General features: G+C 45.2%; 1 protein-coding gene across 7 annotated transcripts in view; it reads right to left on the bottom strand.

Moving 5' to 3' along the window:
- The window catches only part of LOC145352695 (papilin-like), a 201368-nt gene that overhangs the window by 64175 nt on the left and 112008 nt on the right, over nt 1–25185 (bottom strand). For 5 of the 7 annotated variants that reach the window (XM_080202920.1, XM_080202919.1, XM_080202921.1 and 2 more), the window contains exons 9-12: nt 17718–17844; nt 15716–15842; nt 11276–11341; nt 1116–1323 (exon numbers count right to left, since the gene is read on the bottom strand). In XM_080202920.1, coding sequence (XP_080059046.1) covers nt 1116–1323; nt 11276–11341; nt 15716–15842; nt 17718–17844 — 528 coding nt within the window. The remainder of the gene's footprint in view (nt 1–1115; nt 1324–11275; nt 11342–15715; nt 15843–17717; nt 17845–25185) is intronic. The other 2 variants (XM_080202923.1, XM_080202925.1) reach the window with 2 other exon arrangements.

Below are 25185 nucleotides of genomic sequence, written 5' to 3'. Positions count from 1 at the left end.
TCTGGGTTTCCCAAAGACTAGGGGAGTGCATCGAACAGGAAACCCCATCCACAACGGCGGGGGCGGAAGATGCTGCTGCTGGCCAATGGCAGGCTGCCTCTGTCACTGTGAATCAGATTATGGTGGATGTGGAGAATCCCACCCTTTCTTACCTGAATGGATGATGTTTGAACATGTCAGTCACTCAGTCTTTTCACAAAGAACAACGAAAACTACAGCACAGGAACAGGCCCTTTGGCCCTCCGAGCCTGCACTGACCATATTGCCTGACTTAGCTAAAACCCCCTTACCCTTCCGGGAATCATATCCCTCTATTCCCATCCTATTCATCTACTTGTCAGGGTGCCCCTTAGAAGTCACTATCGTATCTGCTTCCACTACCTCCCCTGGCAGCGAGTTCCGGGCACCCACCACCCTCTGTGTAAAAAAAACTTGCCTCATACATCTCCTTTAGACCTTGCCCCTTAAACCGTGCCTCCTAATAACTATCCTAATGACTATCCACTCTGTCCACGCCCCTCATAATCTTGTAGATTTCTATCAGGTCTCCCCTCAATCTCTGTCATTCCAGTGAGAATAAATCAAGTTTCTCCAACCTCTCCTCATAACTAATGCCCTCCATGGTAAATCTTTTCTGTAACCTCTCCAAACACTGCAGATATTTTCTTCAACTAATAAACAAAACTGTTCAAAGTCTCTAAACAGTAGTTTTTTTTAAATGTCCTTATGACTGTTTCTTCTATAGTCGCTCCTAAAAATATCCTGCAGATTAATCTTTAATTGTTGGAGATTCCTGAACAGTTGGAGAATTGGTAATTTGGAAGAAGAGCAGGGGAGTTAACCACTGCGCCCTGGCTAGTGTTTATCCTTCCACCAATATCACCTAAACAGATTACTCAGTTTCATTATGTTTCTCATAGAGTCATAGTTTCTGGGATCTTGCTGTGCAAAAAATGGCTGCCACATCCCCTACATTACAACAATTGGTACATTTTAGAAGTCTTTCACTGGCAATGAAGTCCTGAGGACAGGGAAGGTTCTGGTGAAGTGCAAGTTCTTCCTTTAGTGGAACAAAGTGTTTGAGTGGAGTGAACAGAGACTAGTTTGAGACATACCTCAGACCAATGGCCAGAGCTCCATGTAGCACACTGCAGCATATTGCAGGCCTGCTGGCTGGGCGGCTTCACTGTAATTGCGGCACATTCCACATCGTCCCGGACTGTCTCGCCTTGACTCCCCTCCGACAGGGTACAGAACACAGAGCGGGTCTGTACCCCTCCCCCACACGTCATTGAGCAAGTGCTCCACTCCCCTGTCTTCCAGCTGAATGGTTGATCCAGAATTAATGTCAACATCAGGTTACAACCGATCTGCATTCTGCGCAACACTTGCTCCGATTCCACTCCCATCCCCCACAGCCCAAACAGGTTCCTGATACCCAGCGATTTCACACTGCCACGGCCCAGGGGTTGATACAGGAGGCTGGCTGTCAATGCAGCTACAATACTGAGGATCAGCTGTAGCCATGAGGGGAGGTATTGTGGGATATAGTGAGGAAATGACAGACATCCAGTAATGTATGGACAAAAACCAGCCTGTTCCATAGGAGGAACAGCTCAGGATCCTTTTTCTCAGAGAAGCTGCAGGGTTACCTCATGGTGATCTTAAGCATTATGAAGGAGTTTTGACGGGGTAGACACGGAAACATTTTTCCATTTATGGTAGAGTCAAAAACTCCATGGTTGGATGCACACAGATAGACAGATGCACAACATTACACACAGACAAAGGCAGACAGATAGAGGCATGCCAAACAGGTGCAAGGAGACAGACAGGGGCACGCAGACAGTCAGGGACATGCAGACAGACAAGGGAACGCAGACAGACAGGGGCAAGCAAGCACACAGGCAAACAGAAGAAAGCAGACAGAGGCACACAGACACATTCACAGGTAGAGGCACGCTGACAGACAGAAGCAAGCAAACAGACAGGGTAATGCAGACAAACAAGGTCAAGCAGGCAGACAGAGGCATACAGACAGATGGAGACAAGCAGACAGACAGGGGCACGTAGACATACAGGCGTTCATAGACAAAAAGAGGAAGCAGGCAGAAAGAGGCACGCAGGCAGACAGAATCATACAGAGGCACACAGACACAGATGGAGGAATGCATACAGACAGAAGCAAGCAGACAGACAGGGGCAGCCAGACAGACAAGGGCACACAGACAGTCGGGCAAGCAGGCAGATAGGGGCAAGCTGACAGAAAGGGTTACGCAGACAGATGTACGCAAACAGGTAGATGCAAATAGTGGCACGCAGACAGACGGGGCACGCAGACAGACAGGGGCAAACAGACAGACAGATAGGGGCAAGCAACAGACAGGGATACACAGACTGACAGGGACAAGCAGGCAGACAGACAGTGACAAACAAACTGACAGAGACATGCAGACAGGCAGGGACAAGCAGACAGACAGGGACAAGCAGAAACACAGAGGCACGCAGACAGACAGACAGGGGCACGCAGACAGACAGACAGGGGCAAGCAATGGACAGGGGAAAGCAGACACATAGAGGCACACGGACAGACAGAGGCATGCAGACAGGCAGAAGCATGCAGAAGAGAGTGGCATGCAAACAGACAGAGACATGCAGACAGGCGAGGCAACCTGACAGGAAAAGGTTAAGCAGGCAGACAGAGGCATGCAGACAGACGGGGGCGCGCAGAGACTGGGGCATGCAGGCAAACTGGGACATGCAGACAGACAGGGCACGCAGACAGACAAGGACATGCAGACAGATAGGGCAAGCAGACAGACCGGGCACACAGACAGGCAGGGGTAAGCAGACAGACAGGGATGCACAGACTGACAGGAGCAAGCAGACAGAAAGGGGCAAGCAGAAACACAGAGGCACGCAGACAGACAGATAGGGGCAAGCAGACAGAGGCACACAGACAGACAGAGGCATGCGGACAGACAGGAACAAGCAGGCAGACAGAGGCACACAGACATACAGGTGCAAGCAGACAGAGAGGGGCTCTCAGACAGACAGGGGCACACAGAGACTGGGGCATGCAGGCAAACTGGGTCATGCAGATAGACAGAGGCAAACAGCAGTGGTCCTAGAACAGATCCCTGGGGCACTCCACTGGTGACCGACCTCCATGCAGAAAAAGACCCATCCACAACCACTCTCTGCCTTCTGCAGGCAAGCCAGTTCTGGATCCACAAGGCAACAGCCCCTTGGATCCCAAGTCCTCTCACCTTCTCAAGAAGTCTTGCATGGGGGACCTTATCAAACGCCTTGCTGAAGTCCATGTAAACCACATCCACCGCTCTTCCTTCGTCAATGTTTTCAGTCACATTTTCAAAGAACTCAACTAGGCTCGTAAGACATGACCTGCCCTTGACAAAGCTGTGCTGACTATTCCTGATCATACTATACTTCTCTAAATGTTCATAAATCCTGACAGAGACACACAGACAGACAGGGGCATGCAGGCAGACTGGGTCTCACAGACAGACAGAGGCACGCAAATAGATAGGGGCATGCAGGCAGACTGTGTCTCACAGACAGAGGCACGCAGACAGACAGGGGCAAGCAGACAGACAGAGACACATAAACTGATGGAGGCACACAGACAGACATAGAACATTACAGCACAAACAGGCCCTTCAGCCCACAAGTCGCGCCGATCATATCCTTACCTACCTGGCCTATTTATAACACTCAGTCCCATTAAATCCCATGTACTCGTCCAGAAGTCTCTTAAAAGACCCAATAAGTTTGCCTCCACCATCACCGAAGCCAGCCGATTCCACTCACTCACCACCCTCTGAGTGAAAAACTTACCCCTGACATCTCCCCTGTACCTGCTCCCCAGCACCTTAAACCTGTATCCTCTCATAGCGACCATTTCAGCCCTGGGAAATAGCCTCCGAGAATCCACCCGATCAATACCTCTCAACATCTTATAAACCTCTATCAGGTCACCTCTCAACCTTCGTCTCTCCAGGGAGAAGAGCCCTAGCTCCCTCAACCTATCTTCATAAGGCATGACTCCCTATCCAGGCAACATCCTTGTAAATCTCCTCTGCACCCTCTCAATAGCTTCCACATCCTTCCTATAGTGAGGCAACCAGAACTGAGCACAGTACTCCAAGTGGGGTCTGACTAAGCTCTTATAAAGTTGCAGCATTACCTCCCGACTCCTAAACTCAATCCCTCGATTAATGAAGGCTAGTACACCATACGCCTTCTTGACCACATCCTCCACCTGCGAGGCTGATTTTAGAGTCCTATGGACCCGGACCCCAAGGTTCTTCCAATCCTCTACACTGCTAAGACTCCTACCCTTGATATTGTATTCCTTCATCCCATTGGTCCTGCCAAAATGGACCACTACACATTTATCTGCGTTGAAGTCCATCTGCCACTTCTCCACCCAGTCCTGCATCCTATCTATGTCACACTGCAACTTCTGACATCCCTCCAGACCATCCACAACACCACCAACCTTCGTGTCATCGGCAAACTTACCAACCCATCCCTCCACTTCCTCATCCAGATCATTTATGAAAATTACAAACAGCAAGGGTCCTAGAACAGGTCCCTGGGGCACTCCACTGGTGACCGACCTCCATGCAGAAAAAGACCCATCCACAATCACTCTCTGCCTTCTGCGGGCAAGCCAGTTCTGGATCCCATAAGGCCAAAGCCCCTTGGATCCCAAGCCCTCTCATCTTTTCAAGAAGTCTTGCATGGGGGACCTTATCAAACGCCTTGCTGAAGTCCATGTAAACCACATCCACCGCTCTTCCTTCATCAATGTTTTCAGTCACATTTTCAAAGAACTCAACTAGGCTCGTAAGACATGACCTGCCCTTGACAAAGCCGTGCTGATTATTTCTGATCATACTATACTTCTCTAAATGTTCATAAATCCTGTCCCTCAGTATCCTCTCCATCAACTTACCAAACACTCAGGACAGAGGAACGCAGAAACAGATGGAGGAATGCAGACAGACAGAAGCAGGCAGACAGGGGCACGCAGACAGATGGGGCACACAGACAGACAAGGACATACAGACAGACAAGGCAAGCAGGCAGATGGGGATAAGCAGACAGACAGGGACAAACAGAGGTTAGCAGGCAGACAGGGGCAGGCAGACAGACAGGGGCAAGCAGGCAGACAAGGAAACGCAGACAGACGGACGCGCAGATTGACAGGGGCAGGCAGGCAGACGGGGCAGGCAAGCTGGCAGACAGGGCACACAGACAGACAAGGACAAGCAGACAGACAGGGGCAAGCAGACGGACAGAGACAAGCAGACAGACAGAGACAAGCAGACAGACAGAGACAAGCAGACAGACAGAGACAAGCAGACTGATGAGGCACACAGACAGAGGAATGCAGACAGACAGTGGTACATAGACAAACAGAGGCACACAGACAGACAAGGACAAGCAGACAGACAGGGGCAAGCAGACAGACAGAGACAAGCAGACAGACAGAGACAAGCAGACAGACAGAGACAAGCAGACAGACAGAGACAAGCAGACTGATGAGGCACACAGACAGAGGAATGCAGACAGACAGTGGTACATAGACAAACAGAGGCACACAGACAGACAGAGACAAGCAGACAGACAGGGACAAGCGGGCAGATAGAGGCACATAGACTGCCGAGGCACACAGGCAGGCATGGACAAGCAGGCAGAGGCACATAGACAGACAGGGTAACACAGCCATACAGGGAAAAACAGATAGAGAGAGACAGAGGCACGCTGACAGACAGGGGCATGCCGGCAGAGAAGGGCAAGCAGGCAGACTGGGCCGTGCAGATGGATGGGACAAGCAGCAGACAGGACACGCAGACAGACCGGGACACGCAGACAGACCGGGACACGCAGGCAAACAGAGACAAGCAGACAGATGGAGGCACGCAGACTGATGATGCACACAGACATACAGAGGAACGCAGACACAGATGGAGGAATGCAGACAGACAGGGACACACAGACTGACAGGGACAAACAGAAAGACAGAGGCACACAGGCAGTACGACAACGGATGAATGAACATCGCTCGACAATCACCAGGCAAGACTGTTCCCTTCCTGTTGGTGAACACTTCAGTGGTCACGGGCATTCAGCCTCTGACCTTCGGGTAAGCATTCTCCAAGGCGGCCTTTACAACACACGACAGCGCAGAGTCGCTGAACAGAGACTGATAGCCAAGTTCCGCACACATGAGGACGGTCTCAACAGGGATCTTGGGTTCATGCCGCACTATCTGTAACCCCCATGACTTGCCTGGGTTTGCAAAACCTCACTCACTGTACTGTCTGGAGACAATACACATCTCTTTAACCTGGGCTTAATGCTCCTTCCACTCACACTGTTAGCCTCTTTAAGACTTGAATAGCAGGTTAGTTGTAAAGACTTGTATTCTAATCAGTAATCTGTAAACTGTCTGTGCTTTATATGCTCTGTCTGAGGCCAGAACTCTCCATTCACCTGACGAAGAGGGAAACCTCGAAAGCTTGTGGGTAATATCAAATAAATCAGTTGGACTTAAACCTGGTGTTGTCAGACTTCTTACTGTGGGCACACAGACAGACAGAGGAACACAGACAGACAAGGGCAAGCAGGCAGATAGGGACAAGCAGAAACACAGAGGCACACAGACAAACAGGGACAAGCAACAGACAGGGGGACACAGACAGACAGAGGCACGCAGACAGACAGGGACAAGCAACAGACAGGGGGACACAGACAGACAGAGGCACGCAGACAGACGGGAGCATGCAGACAGACAGACAGGGTAACACAGCCGTACAGGGACAAACAGACAGAGAGAGACAGAGGCAGACTGACAGACAGAGGCACGCAGACAGACAGGCAGAGAAGGGCAAGCAGGCAGACAGAGGCACGCGGTCAGACAGGGACTAGCAGAAAGACAGACATGCAGACAGGGGCACGCAGACAGACAGGGGCACGCAGACAGACAGGGGCACGCAGACAGACAGGGGCACGCAGACAGACAGGGGCACGCAGACAGACAGGGTTGTGTAGATGGATGGGGCAAGCAACAGACAAGGACATGCAGACAGGCGGGGGCGCGCAGACAGGCGGAGGCATGCAGGCAGACAAAGAGACGCAAACAAACAGGGGCACGCACACAGACCAGGACACACAGACAGACAGGAGCACACAAGCAGAGAGACAAGCAGCAGACAGGGGCAAGCAGAGAGACAGGAATACACAGCCTGACAGAGGCACACAGAGATGGGGCCAGGCAGGCAAACATGGGCATGCAGGCAGAAAGAGGCACGCAGACAGACAGGGGCATGCAGGCAGACAGGGGCACGCAGACAGACAGGGGCACACACGCAGACAGGGGCACACACGCAGACAGGGGCACGCACGCAGACAGGGGCACGCACGCAGACAGGGGCAGGCAAGCAGGCAGACTGGGCACGCACACTGACCTGGACACACAGACAAACATGGGCACACAGACTGACAGGGGCAAACAGGCAGATAGGACACGCAGAAACACAGAGGCACGTAGACAGACAGACAGGGGCAAGCAGATAGGGGCACGCAGACAGACAAGGACACGTAGACAGATAGGGATGTGCAGATAGACAGGGACACACAGACAGACATGGTAATGCAGCCATACAGGGACAAGCAGGCAGACAGGGGCACGCACACAGACAGGGGCACGCAGACAGGCAGACAAATACAGACAGACAGATGCACACAGAGGGGAAAATTCAAATGCATGTAGACTGATGCACACAGACAAGGCAGATAGACATATGCAGGCAGACGCACACAGAGAGATGCACAGATAGATGCATGCAGACAGACAGATAAACACAGATAGACAGACAAAAACACAGACAGACAAAAACACAGACAAATGCAGACAGACAGAGGCACACAGACAGACAGAGGCACACAGACAGACAAATACAGGAAGTTAGATGCTGACAGGCATGTGCAGACAAATGTATGCTAGCAGGCGCAGGAAGACACATGCATGCAGACACACACAGGCAGGCAGACATATGCAAGGTGACAGACAGAGAAACAGATGCATGCAGGCAAATAGACGGTAGCATGCAGACAGACAGAAGCACATAGACAAAGACAAGCAGAGAGACGGAGGCACGCAGGCAGAGAGACGGAGGCACGCAGGCAGAGAGACGGAGGCACGCAGGCAGAGAGACAGAGGCACGCAGGCAGAGAGATGCACAAAGACAGACGCACGGAGGCATGCAGGCAGTGTCCCAGGCTGTTGTGGGAAGCAAGGGAGGAAATTGCAGGGGTTCTGACCCAAATTGTTAATTCCTCCCTAGTCACTGGGGAGGTCACGAGGTGGAGATGCCGGCATTGGACTGGGGCAAGCACAGGAAGAAGTTTCACAACAGCAGTTAAAATCCAACAGGTCTATTTGGTAGCACAAGCCACAAGCTTTCAGAGCTTTCAAGCTTTCATCAGGGGAAGGAGCAGTGCTCTGAAAGCTTGTGGCTTATGCTACCAAATAAACCTGTTGGACTTTAACCGGTGTTGTAAGACTTCTTACTGGGCAGGTGCCAGAGGACTGGGGAACAGCTAATGTGGTCCCACTATTTAAGAAAGGTTGTGGTGACAAGCCAAGGGACTACAGATCCATGATTCTCACATTTGTAGTTGGGAAACTACTGGAGAAAATTCTGAACAAAAGAATCTATTTCCATCTGGAGAGGCAAGGTTTGATCAGGGACAGTCAGCATGGTTTTGTCAGAGGGAGGTCATGTCTAACTAATTTGATTGAATTTTTTGAGCATGCAACCAGGTGTGTGGATGAAGGTAGTGCAGTTGATGCACTTTTCTTAGATTTCAGCAAAGCCTTTGACAAAGTTCCACATGGGAGACTTATTAAGAAGGCAAATGCACTTGGGATACAGGGTAATCTGATAAGGAGGATTCATAATTGGCTTAGCAGTAGGAGACAGAGGATGATGACAGATGGCTGCTTTCGTACTGGAGACCAGTGTCCAGTGGTGTACCACAGGGATCCGTGCTGAGCCCCCTTTTGTTCATCCTTTATATAAATGACATAGATGACTATGTGGGAGGGAGAATCAGTAAGTTTGCCGATGACACAAAGATTGGCCAGGTGGTTAACAGTGAGGTCGAGTGTCTTGGGTTACAGGAAGATATAGACTAGATGGTCAAATGGGCGGATAAGTGGCAGATGGAATTTAACTCCGAAAAGTGTGAGGTGAATCACTTTGGAAGGAGTAATTTGACAAGGAGGTATACTGTGAAAGGTACTTGGAAGTTCTGAAGAACAAAGGGACCTTGCCATGTTTGTTCATAGATTTCTGAAGGCAGAAAAGCAGGTTAATAGGGTAATGAAAAAGGCATATGCCTTTATTAATTGGGGTATAGATTATAAAAGCAGAGAGGTCACGATGGAATCGTATAGATCTCTGGTGAGGCCACAGCTGGAGTACCGTGCGCAGTTCTGGTCGCCACATCAGAAGGATGTGAATGTACTGGAGGGGGTGCACAGGAGATTCACCAGGCTATTGCCTGGGATGGAACATTGAAGTTATAAAGAGAGGTTGGATAGGCTTGAGTTGTTTTATCTGGAGCAGAGAAGACTGAGGAGTGACCTGATTGAGGTGTTCAAGATTATGACATGGTGGATAGGGAGCAGCTGTTCCCCTTAGTTGAAGGGTCAGTTACAAAGGGACACAAATTAAAAATGAGCAGAGGGAGGTTTAGGGGGAGATTTGAGGAAAAACCTTTTTACCCAGAGGGTGGTGACGGTCTGGAATGCACTGCCTGGGATGCCTCACATCCTTTAAAAAGTACCTGGATGAATACTTGGTACACCATAACATTCAACACTAAGGGCCAAATGCTGGCAAGTGGGATTATTGGGCAGGTCAGGGCCTTTCATGTATCGGTGCAGACTCGATAGGATGAAGGGCCTCTTCTGCACTGTAGTATTCTGTGATTCTGTGACAGTCAGAGGCACACAGACAGACAGAAGCAAGCAGACAGACAGAGGCATGCAGACAGACAGAGGCATGCAGACAGACAGAGGCATGCAGATAGGCAGACAGAGGCACGCAGACACAGACAGAGGGGATATGGGGATAGGGCCTGGGGGGGATTGTGGTCAGTGCAGACTCGAAGGACCTGAAGGGCCTGTTTCTGCACTGTCGGGATCTATGTTCTATGAGGCACACAGACGGACAGACAGAGGCAAACAGACAGATGATGCACACAATCAAATGCATGCAGATAGTTGCCCACAGATCCACACAGAGAGACAGATAGACACAAGGATGCATGCAGACAGAAATCCATGCACAATGATAATTGCGTGCAGACAGACAGAGATGCACACACAGGCAGAGACACAGGTGTACGTGCACAGACATGTGGATAGAACGATACTCACAAACATGTAGACAGACACACTCAGATGAACACACAAGCACAAACTAAGCCCAAAGTGCATAGACACATCTGCACAAACTGACATGCACACAGCAGGTGCACACGCACAGGCAGACAGACATGCAGAGAGACATGGTGATGTGGAATTGTTGATCGCTCATGCTTTTGAGGAAGCTGGGGGGATAGACACTGTAAACAGACAGGACTGTCTATTTGGCAGCAGAGGTACGTTTGGAGCAGGTGTAGTGGATCAAAAGGAGGAAGAATGTAAGAATGTAGGAATTTAAATAAATTTAAGGTTTTCATCATTTCTAATTCACTTCTGGATAACAGGACAAATTCTTTTGTTGGTTAAAAGGTTTAAATATGTCCAAACAACCCCTGCACCAGTGTGTGGGAGTGCATTTAAAAAATGCCAATCCTTCTGGTGTCGCTGAACAGAAATAGCTGACCGATTGTGAAACTGGAGATTGATTGTAACTCACCTTGTAGCTGGTTGTATGGAGAAACAGACTGCATACTGCCAGGTACAGATAGACACCACACCCCAATCTGCCGCACCAGCAACTCTAATCATCACTAAGGTAACAGCCCACCAGAAAAAGCACAAGCTGCAACACTGCCAGGGCTTAGATCCCACACCAAGCAAGCTCTAACTCCACTATAAAGCACTCAACACACTTTGCGTAAACTCTGGTAAGCAAAAGGAAATGTCAATCATAACGATCATTTTGCTCCCTCTTGATGGATACTCTATGAGATAGTGTACCCATCCCATAGCAGCTGCCTTGGTTACCTGTAAACTCTCGCCTTCACACACTGGTTCGAAGTCCATGCACTCGGTCTGTTTATGAATGAAATCCTTCCACATGGAATAAATATTTGCTTTAAAAATATTTTGATAAGACCTTGGCTCAAATCCAATACACGATTTCTAGAATGTCGGTCTACTAACAAAGCATGCCCCATAATGTTAATAACACTCCCAATATTTACAGGGCACCACAGCTACCTGTGCTATGACCCAAAGTGTTCACATTATATATTAATGATTTGGAAGAGGGAAATAAATGTACAATCCCCAAATTTGCAGGTGGTACAAAAATGGGTGGGAGGGTGAGCTGTGAGGAGGATGCAGAAATGCATCAGCGTGATTTGGACAGACTGAGTGTGTGGGCATGTGGATAAACGTGCTTAAAAATGTGCAAAGCAGGACTGGCTGTTAAGCCTCTCAAAATTGTTCCACCATTTAATGAAGGAACTCCAAGGATCTATCCTGAGCTCCCTCCTGTTTCTCATCTACAGGCTCCCCTCAGTGGCAGCATTCAAACACAGTAAGAAGTCTCATAACATCAGGTTAAAGTCTAACAGGTTTATTTGGTAACACAAGCCACAAGCTTTTGTGACGCTGCCCTGAAAGCTTGTGGCTTGTGCTACCAAATAACCTGTTAAGACTTTAACCCTGGTGTTGTGAGACTTCTAACTGTGCTTACCCCAGTCCAACGCCGGCATCTCCACATCATAGCATTCAGAGACACAGCGATATTTTACATGTATAACCTGACAATACCCAGCTCTATCTCATCACTGTCTCTCTTACTGACCCCACTGCTCCAAGGGTGAGCAGAAATTTCCTCCATTTAAACATTGAGAAGACTGGAGCAATGGTTTTTGAGCTTCATTCTTCCTGACTCTATCCCTCGCCCGAGCAACAGTCTGTTCACCACCCCGGTGTCGTATATGTCCCAGAGATGAGCATCTCCCTACATATCAGCACCTTCACTAAGAACAACTGGGGAATGTCAGGAAAAACTTTTTTACCCAGAGGATGGTGATGGTCTAGAATATGCTGCCTTGGGGGGGGGGTGGAAACAGGTTGCCTCCCATCCTTTAAAAAGTATCTGGATGAGCACTTGGCACGTCATAACATTCAGGACTATGGGCCAATTGCTGGCAGGTGGGATTAGGGGAAATATTTGGAATGTTATTATGCGGGAAATGTTGGGGGTTTTATCACCCCTAGAAGAGTTGGGAGCAATAACACTCCCAATATTTCCCCGATTAACAACACTCCCAATATCTCCAGGATTAATAACATTCCCCATATACTTGGGATTAAAAACATTTCCAATATTTATGAGATTAATAATACTCCTAATGTTTATGGGTTACGAATACTCCCAATACTTCCAGGATTAATAACATTCCCAATTGTTCCCCGGTAATATCACCCCCTATATTATTGGGGTTAATAACACTCCCAACATTTACAGGATACTACAGGGATCTGTGCTACCACCCGAACTGTTCGCATTGTATATTAATGATTTGGAAGAAGGAGTAAATGTACAATTCCCAAATTTCCAGGTGATACAAAAATGAGCGGGAGGATGAGCTGTGAGGAGGATGCAGAGATGCATCAGCATCTTTGGACAGGCTGAGTGTGTGGGCATGTGGATAAATGTAAGGTCATCCACTTCGGTAGCAATAATAGGAAGGCAAATTATTATTTGAATACTCAATGACACTTTGGTACCCTCTCGTGCATCAGTTGCTGAAACTGCACAGGTACAGCAGGCAGTAAAGAAGGCAAACGGTATATTACCCCTCATAATGAGGGGATTGGAACGTAGGAATAGGGATGTTTTATTGCAATTGTATAGGTTGTTGGTGAGGCCACACCTGGAGTATCGTGTGCAGTTTTGGTGTCCTTATCTGAAGAAGGATGTCCTTGCTATAGACGGAGTACAGCAAAGGTTTACCAGGGTGATTGTTGGGATGGCAGATCTGTCATATGAGGAGAGACTAAATGTAGGGAGATGCTCATCTCTGGGACATATACAACACCGGGGTGGTGAACAGACTGCTGCTTGGGCAAGGGATAGAGTCAGGAACGAAACTCAAAGGGGGGGGATCAAAAACAATTGCTTTAGTTAGGATTATATTCACTGGAGTTTAGAGGAGGGAGAGGGGATCTGATAGAAGCTTATAAAATTCTAACAGGATTAGTCAGGGTAGATTCAGAAAGAATGTTCCCAATGGTGGGGGAGTCCAGGGCTACGATCATAGTTTGAGGAAAAGGGGTAAATCTTTTAGAAGTGAGGTGAGAAATTTCTTCACCCAGAAAGTGGTGAATTTATAGAATTCACAACCAGAGAAAGGTAGTTGAGGCTAAAACACTGTGATTTCAAGAAGAAATTAGATATAGCTCTTAGGGCTAAAAGGATTCAGGGATTAAGGGGGAGGCAGGATCAGGATAATAAATTTGATGATCAGCCATGAGGAAAATGAATGGTAGTGTAGACTGGAAGGGCTAAATGCCTACTCCTGCTTCTATTTTCTAAGTAATAACACTCCTAATACTTCCAGTGTTAAAACATTCCCAATATTTCCCAGGGTAACAACCTTCCCAATATTTTCCAAGGTTAATAACATTCCCAATATTTCTCAGGATAATGATATTTCCAATATTACCAGGGTTAATAACATTCCCAACATTTCCCAGGTAATAATGTTCCCAATATTTTTGGGATTAACAACATTCCCAATATTTCCTGGGTAATAATATTCTAATGTTTCTGGGATGATGTCACTTCCAATATTTCTGGGATAATAATACTCCCAATACTTCCATGGTAATGAAATTCCCAATATTTCTGGTGTTAAAAACATTCTGAAAATTATTCTGGGGTAATAATATTTCCAACATTTTCAGGGTAATAACACTCAAAATATTTCTGGGGGTAATAATACTTCCAATATTTCTAGGGTAATAACATTCCCAATATTTCTGGGATTAATAACATTCCCATTATTTCTGGGGCCAATGACACTCCCAATATTTCCAGTGTAATAAAATTACCAACACTTCTGGGTTTAATAACATTTGTAATATTATTCTGGGGTAATAATATTCCTAATATTTTTGGGGTAAAGACATTCAAAATATTTCTGGTGGTAATAACACAGCAAATATTTTAGGACAATAACACTCCCAATATTTCCAGAGATAATAATACTCCCAATATTTTTGGAGTAATAGCATTCTCAATACTTCTGGTGTTAATAACATTCCAAAGATTTCTGAGCGTACTAACACTCCCAATATTTCTTGGGTAGTAACACCCCCAACATTTATGGGGATGAGAAGATTCCAAATATTTCCAGGGCAATTACACTCCCAATATTTCTGAGGATACTAACACTCCTAATATTTCTCGGGTAATAACACTTCCAATATTTCAAGGGTGTGATGATACTGTGCTATTAATATATTCAATTTTAAGATTCAGTGTTTTTCTTCAAGTAGTTGGTTTTTCTGGAAGAAATAGAGTTAATGCTAGAAAGCAGAATAATTGCTCATTTTAGCCAAATCAGTGAGCAGATAGTTTAATGGGGTGTTTTTTTTTTATTCAAGTAATGGAAGATGAGTTAGGTATATAGGGACAGAGTCACAAGATAGCAGGTTAATGGGAGGAACTCGGTTGGTAGCAGGAAAAACAGTTTCATTTTCATTTTTTCAAAAAGCGTGGTTGGTGACTGGAGCTGTTAAAAAGAGGCCCTCTCCCTCTCTTTCTGAAATCTCCAGAAATTGTCAGAGCAAGTATATCCAAGTTTTGCTAACTATATTTAAAGTGAGTCTAAGTCTCTATAATAGAAATGTTGCTTAATTGGAACTAAGATAATGATAAGTTAGAAGTTAAGATTTGTTTCTTTCCATGTTTAAAATTTTTTCAATGATTAAAAGTTTAATTTTGTTAAGAATTATATTTAAACTGTGTTAGGAATAAAGCTTGTTTTGATTTTAAAAATCCCTAGTTTGTCAGTGGAGTTACTCCTGAGGTGAGGCATTCTTTCCTCACATTTATGTCAAAATAGAAAAATATAACAGGGGGTAATAACACTTCCAATATTTTCAGGATAGTAACACTCCCAATATTTCTGGGAATAATCATATTTCCAATATTCCAATTACTTTCCAGGTAATAACATTATTGGTGGTTCTGAGGGTGATAACCCTCCCAGTATTCACGGATAATATTGGGAATGTTATTACCCTCAGAAATATTGGAAGTTTTACTACTTACAGATATATTGGGGGTGTTATAATCAGTGGAACCACTGGGAATGATATTACCTCCAGAAGGATTGGAAGTGTTATATCACCAGGGAGGTTTGGGGGTGTTGTTAGCTACTGTGCAATGAATGATGCCTGTATATTTGGGTGCTCCCTCACCGTTTAATGTGTGGACAGGACTGAGTGTTGCAGGTTTTGTTGCTGTTTGGTCGTACTTGGTTTCTGCATAAATAATCAGGATAGGCCTCATTGTCGATGGTACAGAACACAAGCCGAGTCTGATAACCTGCAGAATAATAAAAACAGAAACAGTTCAGGAAAGATCATGGGAGTCAAAGACAAGAACTCAAGCCCTTCATGGCATCACAAAGAGATTCATCAAGGTTCCTTTATTCAACATTCACTAACTTGTGCTGAATAAATTTATTGAAGTGGATAAATATTTTAAAAAGATACAAACTAAGCTTCTATTTGTAGAGTTTGGTGTTAACACTGGTAGCTTCTTAGTTCTTACAGAAGCAGAAACCAAGAGAACCAGTATTTATATAAACTTTGGTCTACTGTCACTAAGGCAATTTCTTTTCTTTATTGCAAGACCAAGGAAGGAAAAATCAGACATACAAAATTATTTGTTTCAGCAAAATAGATGCCCACTCTCACCAAATGTTTGCCCAAAGAAAAATAAACAACAGACATGAAGAAATTCCTTCTGTTCTCACTGTAACTGCCTGGCATTGGCGAGCTCTGAGAACCAAACAGAATGTTGTGAGCTGGAGGTATCTTCAGTTGGGATGAACTATTGAAAAAAAATCACTTCAACTCACAAGAATAACTAGAAGCAGACTTGTGCCTGGAAACTTTGCTTTAAGATTGTGCTGGTTCCGTTTAATGAGACTTAGTGATGAGACAGAGTGCAGTGCTCCCATGGAATATGCCCTTTCACACTGCTTCTGGCCTGCCCACATACCTGGAGAGACTGGACATCAGCATATCCCTGCTGCTCCGAGATTAAAGACTGTGGGTTCAAGGTCTACCTCAAGATCCAAGTACTTAATCCTGGACTGATGGATTTCAATGCAGTAAGGTATCACCATTTAGTGCATGGGCAGGATTGAATGTTGCAGGTTTTGTTGCTGTTTGGTTGTACTTAGTTTCTGCATAATTTTCTATTAGACGTTCGATGGAGGCCTTACCTGCTTTTTAAGGGGCGGCAGGATGGCTAGCACTGCTGCCTCACAGTGCCAGGGACCCAAGTTCAATTCTGGCCTCAGGTCACTGTCTGTGCAGAGATTACACATTCTCCCCGTGTCTGCATGGGTTTCCTCCGGTTTCTTCCCACAGTCTAAATATGTGTGGGTTAGGTTGCTTGACCATGCTAAATTGCCTCGAATGTCAGGGGGATTAGCAGGGTAAATGAGGGTTACAGGAATAAGGCCTGGTTGGGATTGTGGTCGGTCCAGACTCGATGGGCCAAATGGCCTCCTTTTATATGGTAGGGATTCTATGATATTAAAAATCCTGGTAGCATCAATGGAAGGAAGGTGAGAAAGAAAGATTTGCATTTCTACAGCGCCTTTCACAACGTTGGGACATCCTAAAATGTTTTACAACCAATTTAGTACTTTTGAAGTGTAGTCACCATTATAAAACATAGAACAGTACAGGACAGGAACAGGCTCTTCGAATATGACGCCAAATTAAACTAATCCCTTCAGCCTGCCTTGATCCATATCCCTGGTCCATAATACAAAACATGTTATATTAGGAGCCATGGCACAAACTCCCACAAAAGGCAATGTGACCATGTGTTTTTGCGATGTTAAGTGAGGGATACATATTGACCAGGACACTGGGGAGATCTCCCCTTTTCTTCTATGAAATAGTGCCAAGGAAGTAAGCAGTAAACAGGAGCTGAGGTTCAGTCACATCTGAAAAATGGCACCTCCAACAGGGGGAGCTCTTCTAGTAGTTTGAATTTCCCTGTCCGGATCTTCCACTTTGACCAAGTGATTGGTTATCTGTCCTCATCTCTCCTGATTTGGCTCAGTGTAATATTTTTGTTAGATAACATTCCCACGTTTTAGCACACTCAAGGTGTAAATGTTGTTCTATTTGCAAATTTAAGATAGAAGAGGACATTTTTAAATTTGGAGTCACTCACCACCCCCACATTCTTTGCTGCACAGACTCCAAGACCCAACACTCCAGAAGTAACCTTGTGGCTGTCTGCGGTATCGTGATTGATAATATTCGTAATCTATTCCTTGATTAGGCTCCTGGCTAATGATCTGAAACACATAACATTTCATTTTGTATAGAGAAATATAAAAACTATGGGCCTCATAGCCTGCTGCACCATTCAATATGATCATAGCTGGTCCTCTATATCAATGCTATATTCCGCTTCTCCTCATAATCCTTCATGCCATTATAATCTAAAAAAAAATCTTTCTTGAATACTTTCAGTGACTTGGCCTCCATAGTCTTCTGTGGTAGAGGGTTCCATAGGTTCACTACCCTTTGAGTAAATAAATTGTTGTTCATCTTAATCTGGAATCATCCATCCCATATCCTGACACTGTGCCCTCTGTTTCTAGATTCTCATGACATGGATATGCCGGTGTTGGACTGGGGTAAACACAGCAAAAAGTCTGACAACACCAGGTTTTAGTCCAATCGATTTATTTGATAGTAAACTCACTAGCTTTCGAGGGGTTTCCCTCTTCTTCAGGTGAATGGAGAGTTCACCTCCATTCACACTGATTGCTGTGCAGACACATGGATTTGGGCCAGTGTCTGTGGGAGTTTGCGCATTCTCCTCGTGCTTGCGTGGGTTTTCTCCGGGTGCTCCGGTTTCCTCCCACACCCCAAAGATGTGCTGTTAGGCTGACTGGCAGTAATAAATTGTCCCTAAATTAATTTCCCTCAATCTGGATGGCTATAAAACATTAGACAGGGGTCGTGGGTAGAGAGGTGGTGTTGAGATGGCAGCGCGGGCTCGTTGGGCCGAAGGGCCTGTTTCCCGGGCTGTTTTTGTTCTTTGTATAAACTGGACAGAGGGGGATAAACTGGATAGAGAGAATAAACCAGATGGAGGGGATAAACCGGATAGAGAGGAATTAACTTGGCAGAGGGGATAAAGCAAGAAAGTGGGGAAAATAAACTTGAGGGGTGATGGGTGGATTGGTGTGTGGGGAGGTGCAGGGGCAGTGTAAACCTTTCTCAGCTTTTATACCAGGCAGGGGTAAAGCTGGTAGCCAATCTGATTCTCTGTGTTTCCCCCAATGCCTGGTTGGGTTGATTGTAATGATATCCCTCCCACACTGCCATCAGACCCAAACTCTTGTCAACTGGAGGCTCGACACTGGTGCATACTCATGCCAAAAACAGGCTATTCAGTTCAACCAACGTCTGCCTCTCTATTATCTCCTGACTGCCCACCCTACCCCAATGTTCCCCATGGCCACTCCATACTGACCCCAGGCCCGTCACAAACATCTCAGGCCCTTCAGCCTCCACCATAGGTCCTCTTTCCCTGGATCTTCCACTCTCTGGCTTTCGATCCTCCCACATATATCTCCAAGTGATTTTAATAACTCATTCAGGTTATTTTGATTTTCGGCCAGAAATGTAACTATTTATCCCAATTTCTGATAAATTAAACTGGATAATAAGGAAGTTGAGTAATGCCAAATTCAGAATAATCTGGATGTGGTTCTTCACTATCAGTTGTAACACTTTCCTTCCCCAGCAAAATACTGTTTGAGCATATTCATATGACACACTCCGAGGGTTTTCCTTCTATCTGGCATTCTTATCAAATAATTCACCTGACTTAATTTCCTTTCAGTTTTATAGTAAGGCCCACTAAACCTTGCATTTAAAGGTTTACCTACCAACGGTAGTAATACTAATACATTATCTCCACTAGCAAAACTACAAATTTTTGATTTCTTCCAATTTCGTCACATGCTGCGCCACTTTTAAATGTTGTCTAGCTAACTCACCCACTTCATTCAATCTCTCCCTAAAATTTAACACACAGTCCAATAACATAGTCTCAGAATGCTGACTCACCAATTGCTCTTCAATCAATTTAATTGGTCTTCATACCTCATGACCAATGGGCAGAGAAATAGCAAATGGAATTTAATCCAGATAAATGCAAAGTGATGCATTTTGGTAAGGGGGAGCTATACAATAAATGGCAGAACCATCAGGAGAATAGACACACAGAGGGATCTGGGTGTGCAAGTCCACAGATTCTTAAAGGTGGCAGCACAGCTGGAAAAGGTGGTGAAGAAGGCAGATAGCATGTTTGCCTTTATTGGACAGGGTATAGAGTATAAAAGTTGGCATGTGATGTTGCAGTTATGTAGAACGTTAGTTAAGCCACACCAGTTCTGGTTGCCACACTACTGGGAGGGCGTGGAGGCTTTGGAGAGAGTACAAAAAAGGTTTACCAGGATGTTGCCTGGTATGGAGAGTCTTAGCTATGAGTTGAGATTGAGTAAACTAGGGTTGTTCTCCCTGGAAAGACAGACGTCGCAGGGCAACCTAATAGAAATTTATAAAATTATGAAGGTAGAGTAGGTAGAGTAAACAGTTGGAAGCTTTTTCCCAGGTCAGAAATGACAAACCCAAGGGGTCACAAGTTCAAGGTAAGGGGGAGAAGGTTCAATATGTTTGTGCCGAGGACGTATTTTACACAGAGGGTGATGGGGGCCTGGAATCCCCTACCAAGCAAGGTGGTTGAGGCAGACATGCTAGGATCATTTAAGACTTATTTAAAGACTCCCTTAATTACAGAAAGGATATTAATAAGGTTGAAAGAGTGCAGAGAAGGTTTACAAAGATGTTGCTGGGACTTTAGAAACTGAGTTACAGAAAAAGGTTGAATAGGTTTAGGACTTTATTTCCTGGAGCTTAGAAGAATGAGGGGAGATTTGATAGAGGTATATAAAATTATGATGGGTATAGCAGGCTTTTTCCACTGAGGAAAGGGGGAAAAAAAAGTAGAGGGCATGGGTTAAGGGTGAAGGGGGAAAAGTTTAAAGGGAATATGGGGAGGGGGTCTCCACACAGAGAGTGGTGGGAGTGTGGAATGCGCTGCCAGATGAAGTGGTGGAAGTGGGCTCACTTTTAACATTTAAGAAAAACTTGGACAAGTATGGGGAGGGATATGGTCTAGGTGCAGGTCAGTGAGACTAGGCAGAAAAATGGTCTGGCACAGCCAAGAAGGGCCAAAAGGCCTGTTTCTGTGCTGTAATGTTCTGTAGTTCTATGGTTCTATGAATGCTAACATTGCATTTGTCTTCCTAACTGCTGACTGAACCTGCATTTTAACCATGAGAGAATCTTGAACAATGACTCCCAAGTCCCTTTGTGTTTCTGATTTCCTAAGCATTTCCCCATTTAGAAAATAAAAGGTTTCTCAAATGCTGGAATGTGTATTAAGGATGCTGTTTTCCTATTACCTACCATATGTGACCAGGATATGTCCAACAAAATTCAATCACATCGTTATGCTGTCTAGGCCAATAAAAATGTGTTTGTATTTTAGCTTGAGTTTTCTTTATTCCCAAATTGATTTTCAGAAGACGTTTGACAAGGTACCTCACAAGAGGTTATTGCAGAAGGTAAGGGGGCATGGAGTTGGGGGTAGGGTGTTAGCATGGATAGAGGATTGGTTGTCAAATAGGAGGCAGAGAGTGGGGGTCAATGGGTGCTATTCGGATTGGCGGATGGTGACTAGTGGAGTGCCCCAGGGGTCGGTGCTGGGACCTCAGCTACTGACCATTTATATAGATGATCTGGAGGAGGGAACCGAGTGTATGGTGTCGAAATTTGCTGATGACACCAAGATTGGTGGAACGGCAAATTGTGCGGAGGGTGTGGAGAGTCTGCAGAAGGATCTAGATAGGCTGAGCGAATGGGCCAGGAACTGGCAAATGGAATTTAATGTTGGCAAGTGCAAGGTGGTCCACTTTGGTAGGAATAATGGTAGGAAGGACTATTACTTACGTGGCGAAAAACTGCAGCAGGTGACGGTGCAGAGGGACCTTGGGGTCCTTGTGCATGAGTTGCAAAAACCCAGCCTGCAGGTGCAGCAGGTGGTCAGGAAGGCGAATGGGATGCTGGCCTTCATAGCGAGGGGGATTGAATATAAAAGTAGGGAGGTCTTGCTGCAACTGTACAGGGCACTGGTGAGGCCGCAGCTGGAGTACTGTGTGCAGTTTTGGTCGCCGCACTTATGCAAAGATATTTTGGCCTTGGAGGGAGTGCAGAGGAGGTTTACTAGGCTGATACCGGAGTTGAGGGGGTTGAGCTATGAGGAGAGGCTGAATAAACTAGGCTTGTACTCGTTAGAGTTTAGAAGAATGAGGGGAGATCTCATTGAGGCATATAAGATGATGAATGGGATGGATAGGATAGAGGTGGAGAGACTCTTCACGCTCAGAAAGGATAGTAGGACTAGGGGGCACAGCCTCAAGATAAAGGGGGGGCAGTTTAGAACAGAGTTGAGGAGGAACTTCTTCACTCAAAGGGTGGTGAATCTCTGGAATTCTCTGCCCGTTGAAGTGGTGGAGGCTACCTCGCCAAATATTTTTAAGACGCGGGTTGATGGGTTTTTGATGAGAGGGGATTAAGGGTTATGGGGAGAAAGCGGGAATGTGGAACTGAGCCACGACAGATCAGCCACGATCTTATTGAATGGCGGGGCAGGCTTGAAGGGCTAGATGGCCTACTCCTGCTCCTATTTCTTATGTTCTTATGTTCAAATGAACTCCTACTTGTACCTCGTGCTACTAGCAATACTTATTTTCCATATCCCACCAGTAATACATTTCATAAAACCATAGAATCACTACAGTGCAGAAGGAGGCCATTCAGCCCACTGAGCCTGCACTGATTATAATCTCACCCAGGCCCATCTCCATAACCCCATTAATTTATCCTGCTAATCCCCCTGACACTAATAGGCAATTTAACATGACCAATCAACACCTTTGGAGTGTGGGAAGAAACCAAGACACCTCAAGGAAACCCACACTGACATGGAGAGAATGTGCAAACTCTATACAGACAGTCTCCCAAGAACCTGGGTCTCTGGCACTGAGAGGCAGCAGTGTTAACCATTTGCCACCGTGCCAGCCTTAATAAACTTCTGCCCATTTTTCATTTACCTGAATATGTAAAGATCTCCATTTCCACATTAAGACATCATTTTTAAGGCAATAACATTCTGGTACACAATAAGATTCTTCTTCCATGTATGTTTTCTGATACAGTTATTTTATCTCTATATCTTTCTGTTGTACTTCTGCTAACTTTTCTGAACTTCATTCTCTCACCTGTTCTTGATCTTTTTCAACCATTTGATCAAAAATGGACTTTGATAATTGTGCTCCAACTTTGATTTCTCCTCTTGTCTTAACCTGTGGCTTTATGACTTTGTTACCACACAATCAGAAAAATCTCAGGATATACTCCCCTTAACAACTCAGTGGTTTGATCTTCCACTGGCTTTTCAACCACAGTAGGTATCACCCCACCTGTGATCCAGCTATATTGTTACCCATGATAAACTGAATACCCAGACAAGGTAATTTCTCTATTACTCCTATCACCACTTCATCATTCTTCGGTGGACACTCCAACCTCACCTTATATAATGGAACATTATTCTTCTCATCCTGAATTTCATATGTTCTGGCAATACTCCTTCTATACTACATAACATCTCATCTCTCACCATCAAATATTGACATGCTCCTGTATCTCTTAAAATCTTAACTTCTTTACATACTCTTCCTGGTACACATGAGTAAACCTTACTCACACAAGCCAATTCTTTAAAGCGATCTGGCACTTTCTTATTAATCAACCTCTGAACAGGCTGTAAATTCTTTGGCACCCCATTAGCTGCAAATGGGGTTTCCTCTATCACTTCAACAGACTCCACTGACTTTTCCTGATTTATCACTCTGTCTTCCCAGTGCTTTTCTTAAACCACCAACACTGCAACTTTGTGTGCCCTACTTCATTACAGTGAAAATATTTGAAGGTTTTCATTTCTTTCACACTCTCATGGGTTCCCATTTTAACCTGAGGTACACTGTTGATACTATCTTCCAAGAGATCTCCTTTTCCTTTACAACCTGAGGATTTCCCAGTTTCTATACCTCACAGACTGAAACTGTTGTCACAAACCAAATTTTGATTGATGAACCAATTCATAATCATCTGCCATTTCTGCTGCTAACTCATAGTTTTAACTGACTGCTCTTCCACATGAGTTCTCACTACTTTGGGAAGTGAATTTTTAACCTCCTCTAAAACAACCACTTTCCTAAGCGCATCATACATATGGTCTACTTTCAAAGCCCTTATTCACCTGTCAAAATTACTTTGTTTGATCCTTTCAAATTCTATGTACATTTGATCAGGTTCTTTCCTTAGATTTCTAAATGGCTGTCTGTAGGCTTCTGGCACTAGTTCATATGCACTTAAGGTGGCTTTTTTCACCTCCTCATAACCCCCAGATATCTCCTCTGATAGTGATGCAAATATCTCATCAGGTCTACTTACCAACTTTGTTTAAGTCAATAATACCCACATTGTTTATGGCTATTTCATTTGTTTAGCTGTTTTCTCAAATGAAATGAAAAAGGCGTCTACATCCTTTTCATCAAACCTTGGCAAAATCTGGACACATTTAAACTGATCCCCACCAGGCCTTTGACTACAATGGTTTTGCTCTTCCTCACTATTTTTATCAATATTCTCAAACTTTATCTTTGCTTCCGCCATTTTAAGTGGATGTTCATTTTACAGCTCCAGTATCGGAAGTTCAAATTTTCTCTTTTTCCTTTTTGTTCTGCCTGGGCTTTAAATTAAGGGGTGGTAGTTATAGGACGGATGTCAGAAGTAGGTTCTTTACTCAGAGGGTAGTAAGGGCGTGGAATGCCCTGCCTGCAGCAGTTGTGGACTCGCCAACTTTAAGGGCGTTCAAATGGCCAGTGGATAGGCATATGAATAACATTGGAATAGTTTCAGTTAGAGGGTCATTAGATTCGTTCCACTGGTCGGCGCAACATCGAGGGCCGAAGGGCCTGTCCTGCGCTGTAATGTTCTATGGGCTAATCTATCTCTTTTTATTCTTACAGGGCTGTTCTTTCCTTTTTTCCCCCTTGTTTTTAATCACAATTCAAACTGTTTCATTTCCTTTTTATGTTCAAGCTCTTTCCTTTGTACTTGAATTCTAACCATTTCCAATGATTCTAACTGTGTTTGTGGCAATTTCAAATGCTGAGTTATCACTGCAATTATCTCCAACTTCCTTGTCCCTTCAGGTATTGCTAACTGCAGCTTGTTTACCAATTCCAAAGGGTTTGCTCTAACCACCTTTTTAAGCTATCCTGAGTGATCTCTTCCACACCAGGAAAATTTTAACTAACGAAAGAGTCATTATTCCACAAGGCATTCCCTATTTAAACCAACCAAATGCAACACCTTAAAGAAAATACAGATATACTCACCACTCAGCCTTTGAGTTAATAATCATAAACCAAATAAGGAATATTGATGCTCATCTTGCAAGGAGCCCCCAGTTTGTGAAGGACGAG

This window comes from Carcharhinus amblyrhynchos, chromosome 14 (genome assembly GCF_965287045.1).
Source record: "Carcharhinus amblyrhynchos chromosome 14, sCarAmb.v2.hapA, whole genome shotgun sequence".
Taxonomy (NCBI): domain Eukaryota; kingdom Metazoa; phylum Chordata; class Chondrichthyes; order Carcharhiniformes; family Carcharhinidae; genus Carcharhinus; species Carcharhinus amblyrhynchos.
This window is presented reverse-complemented; position numbering and strand designations above follow the sequence as displayed.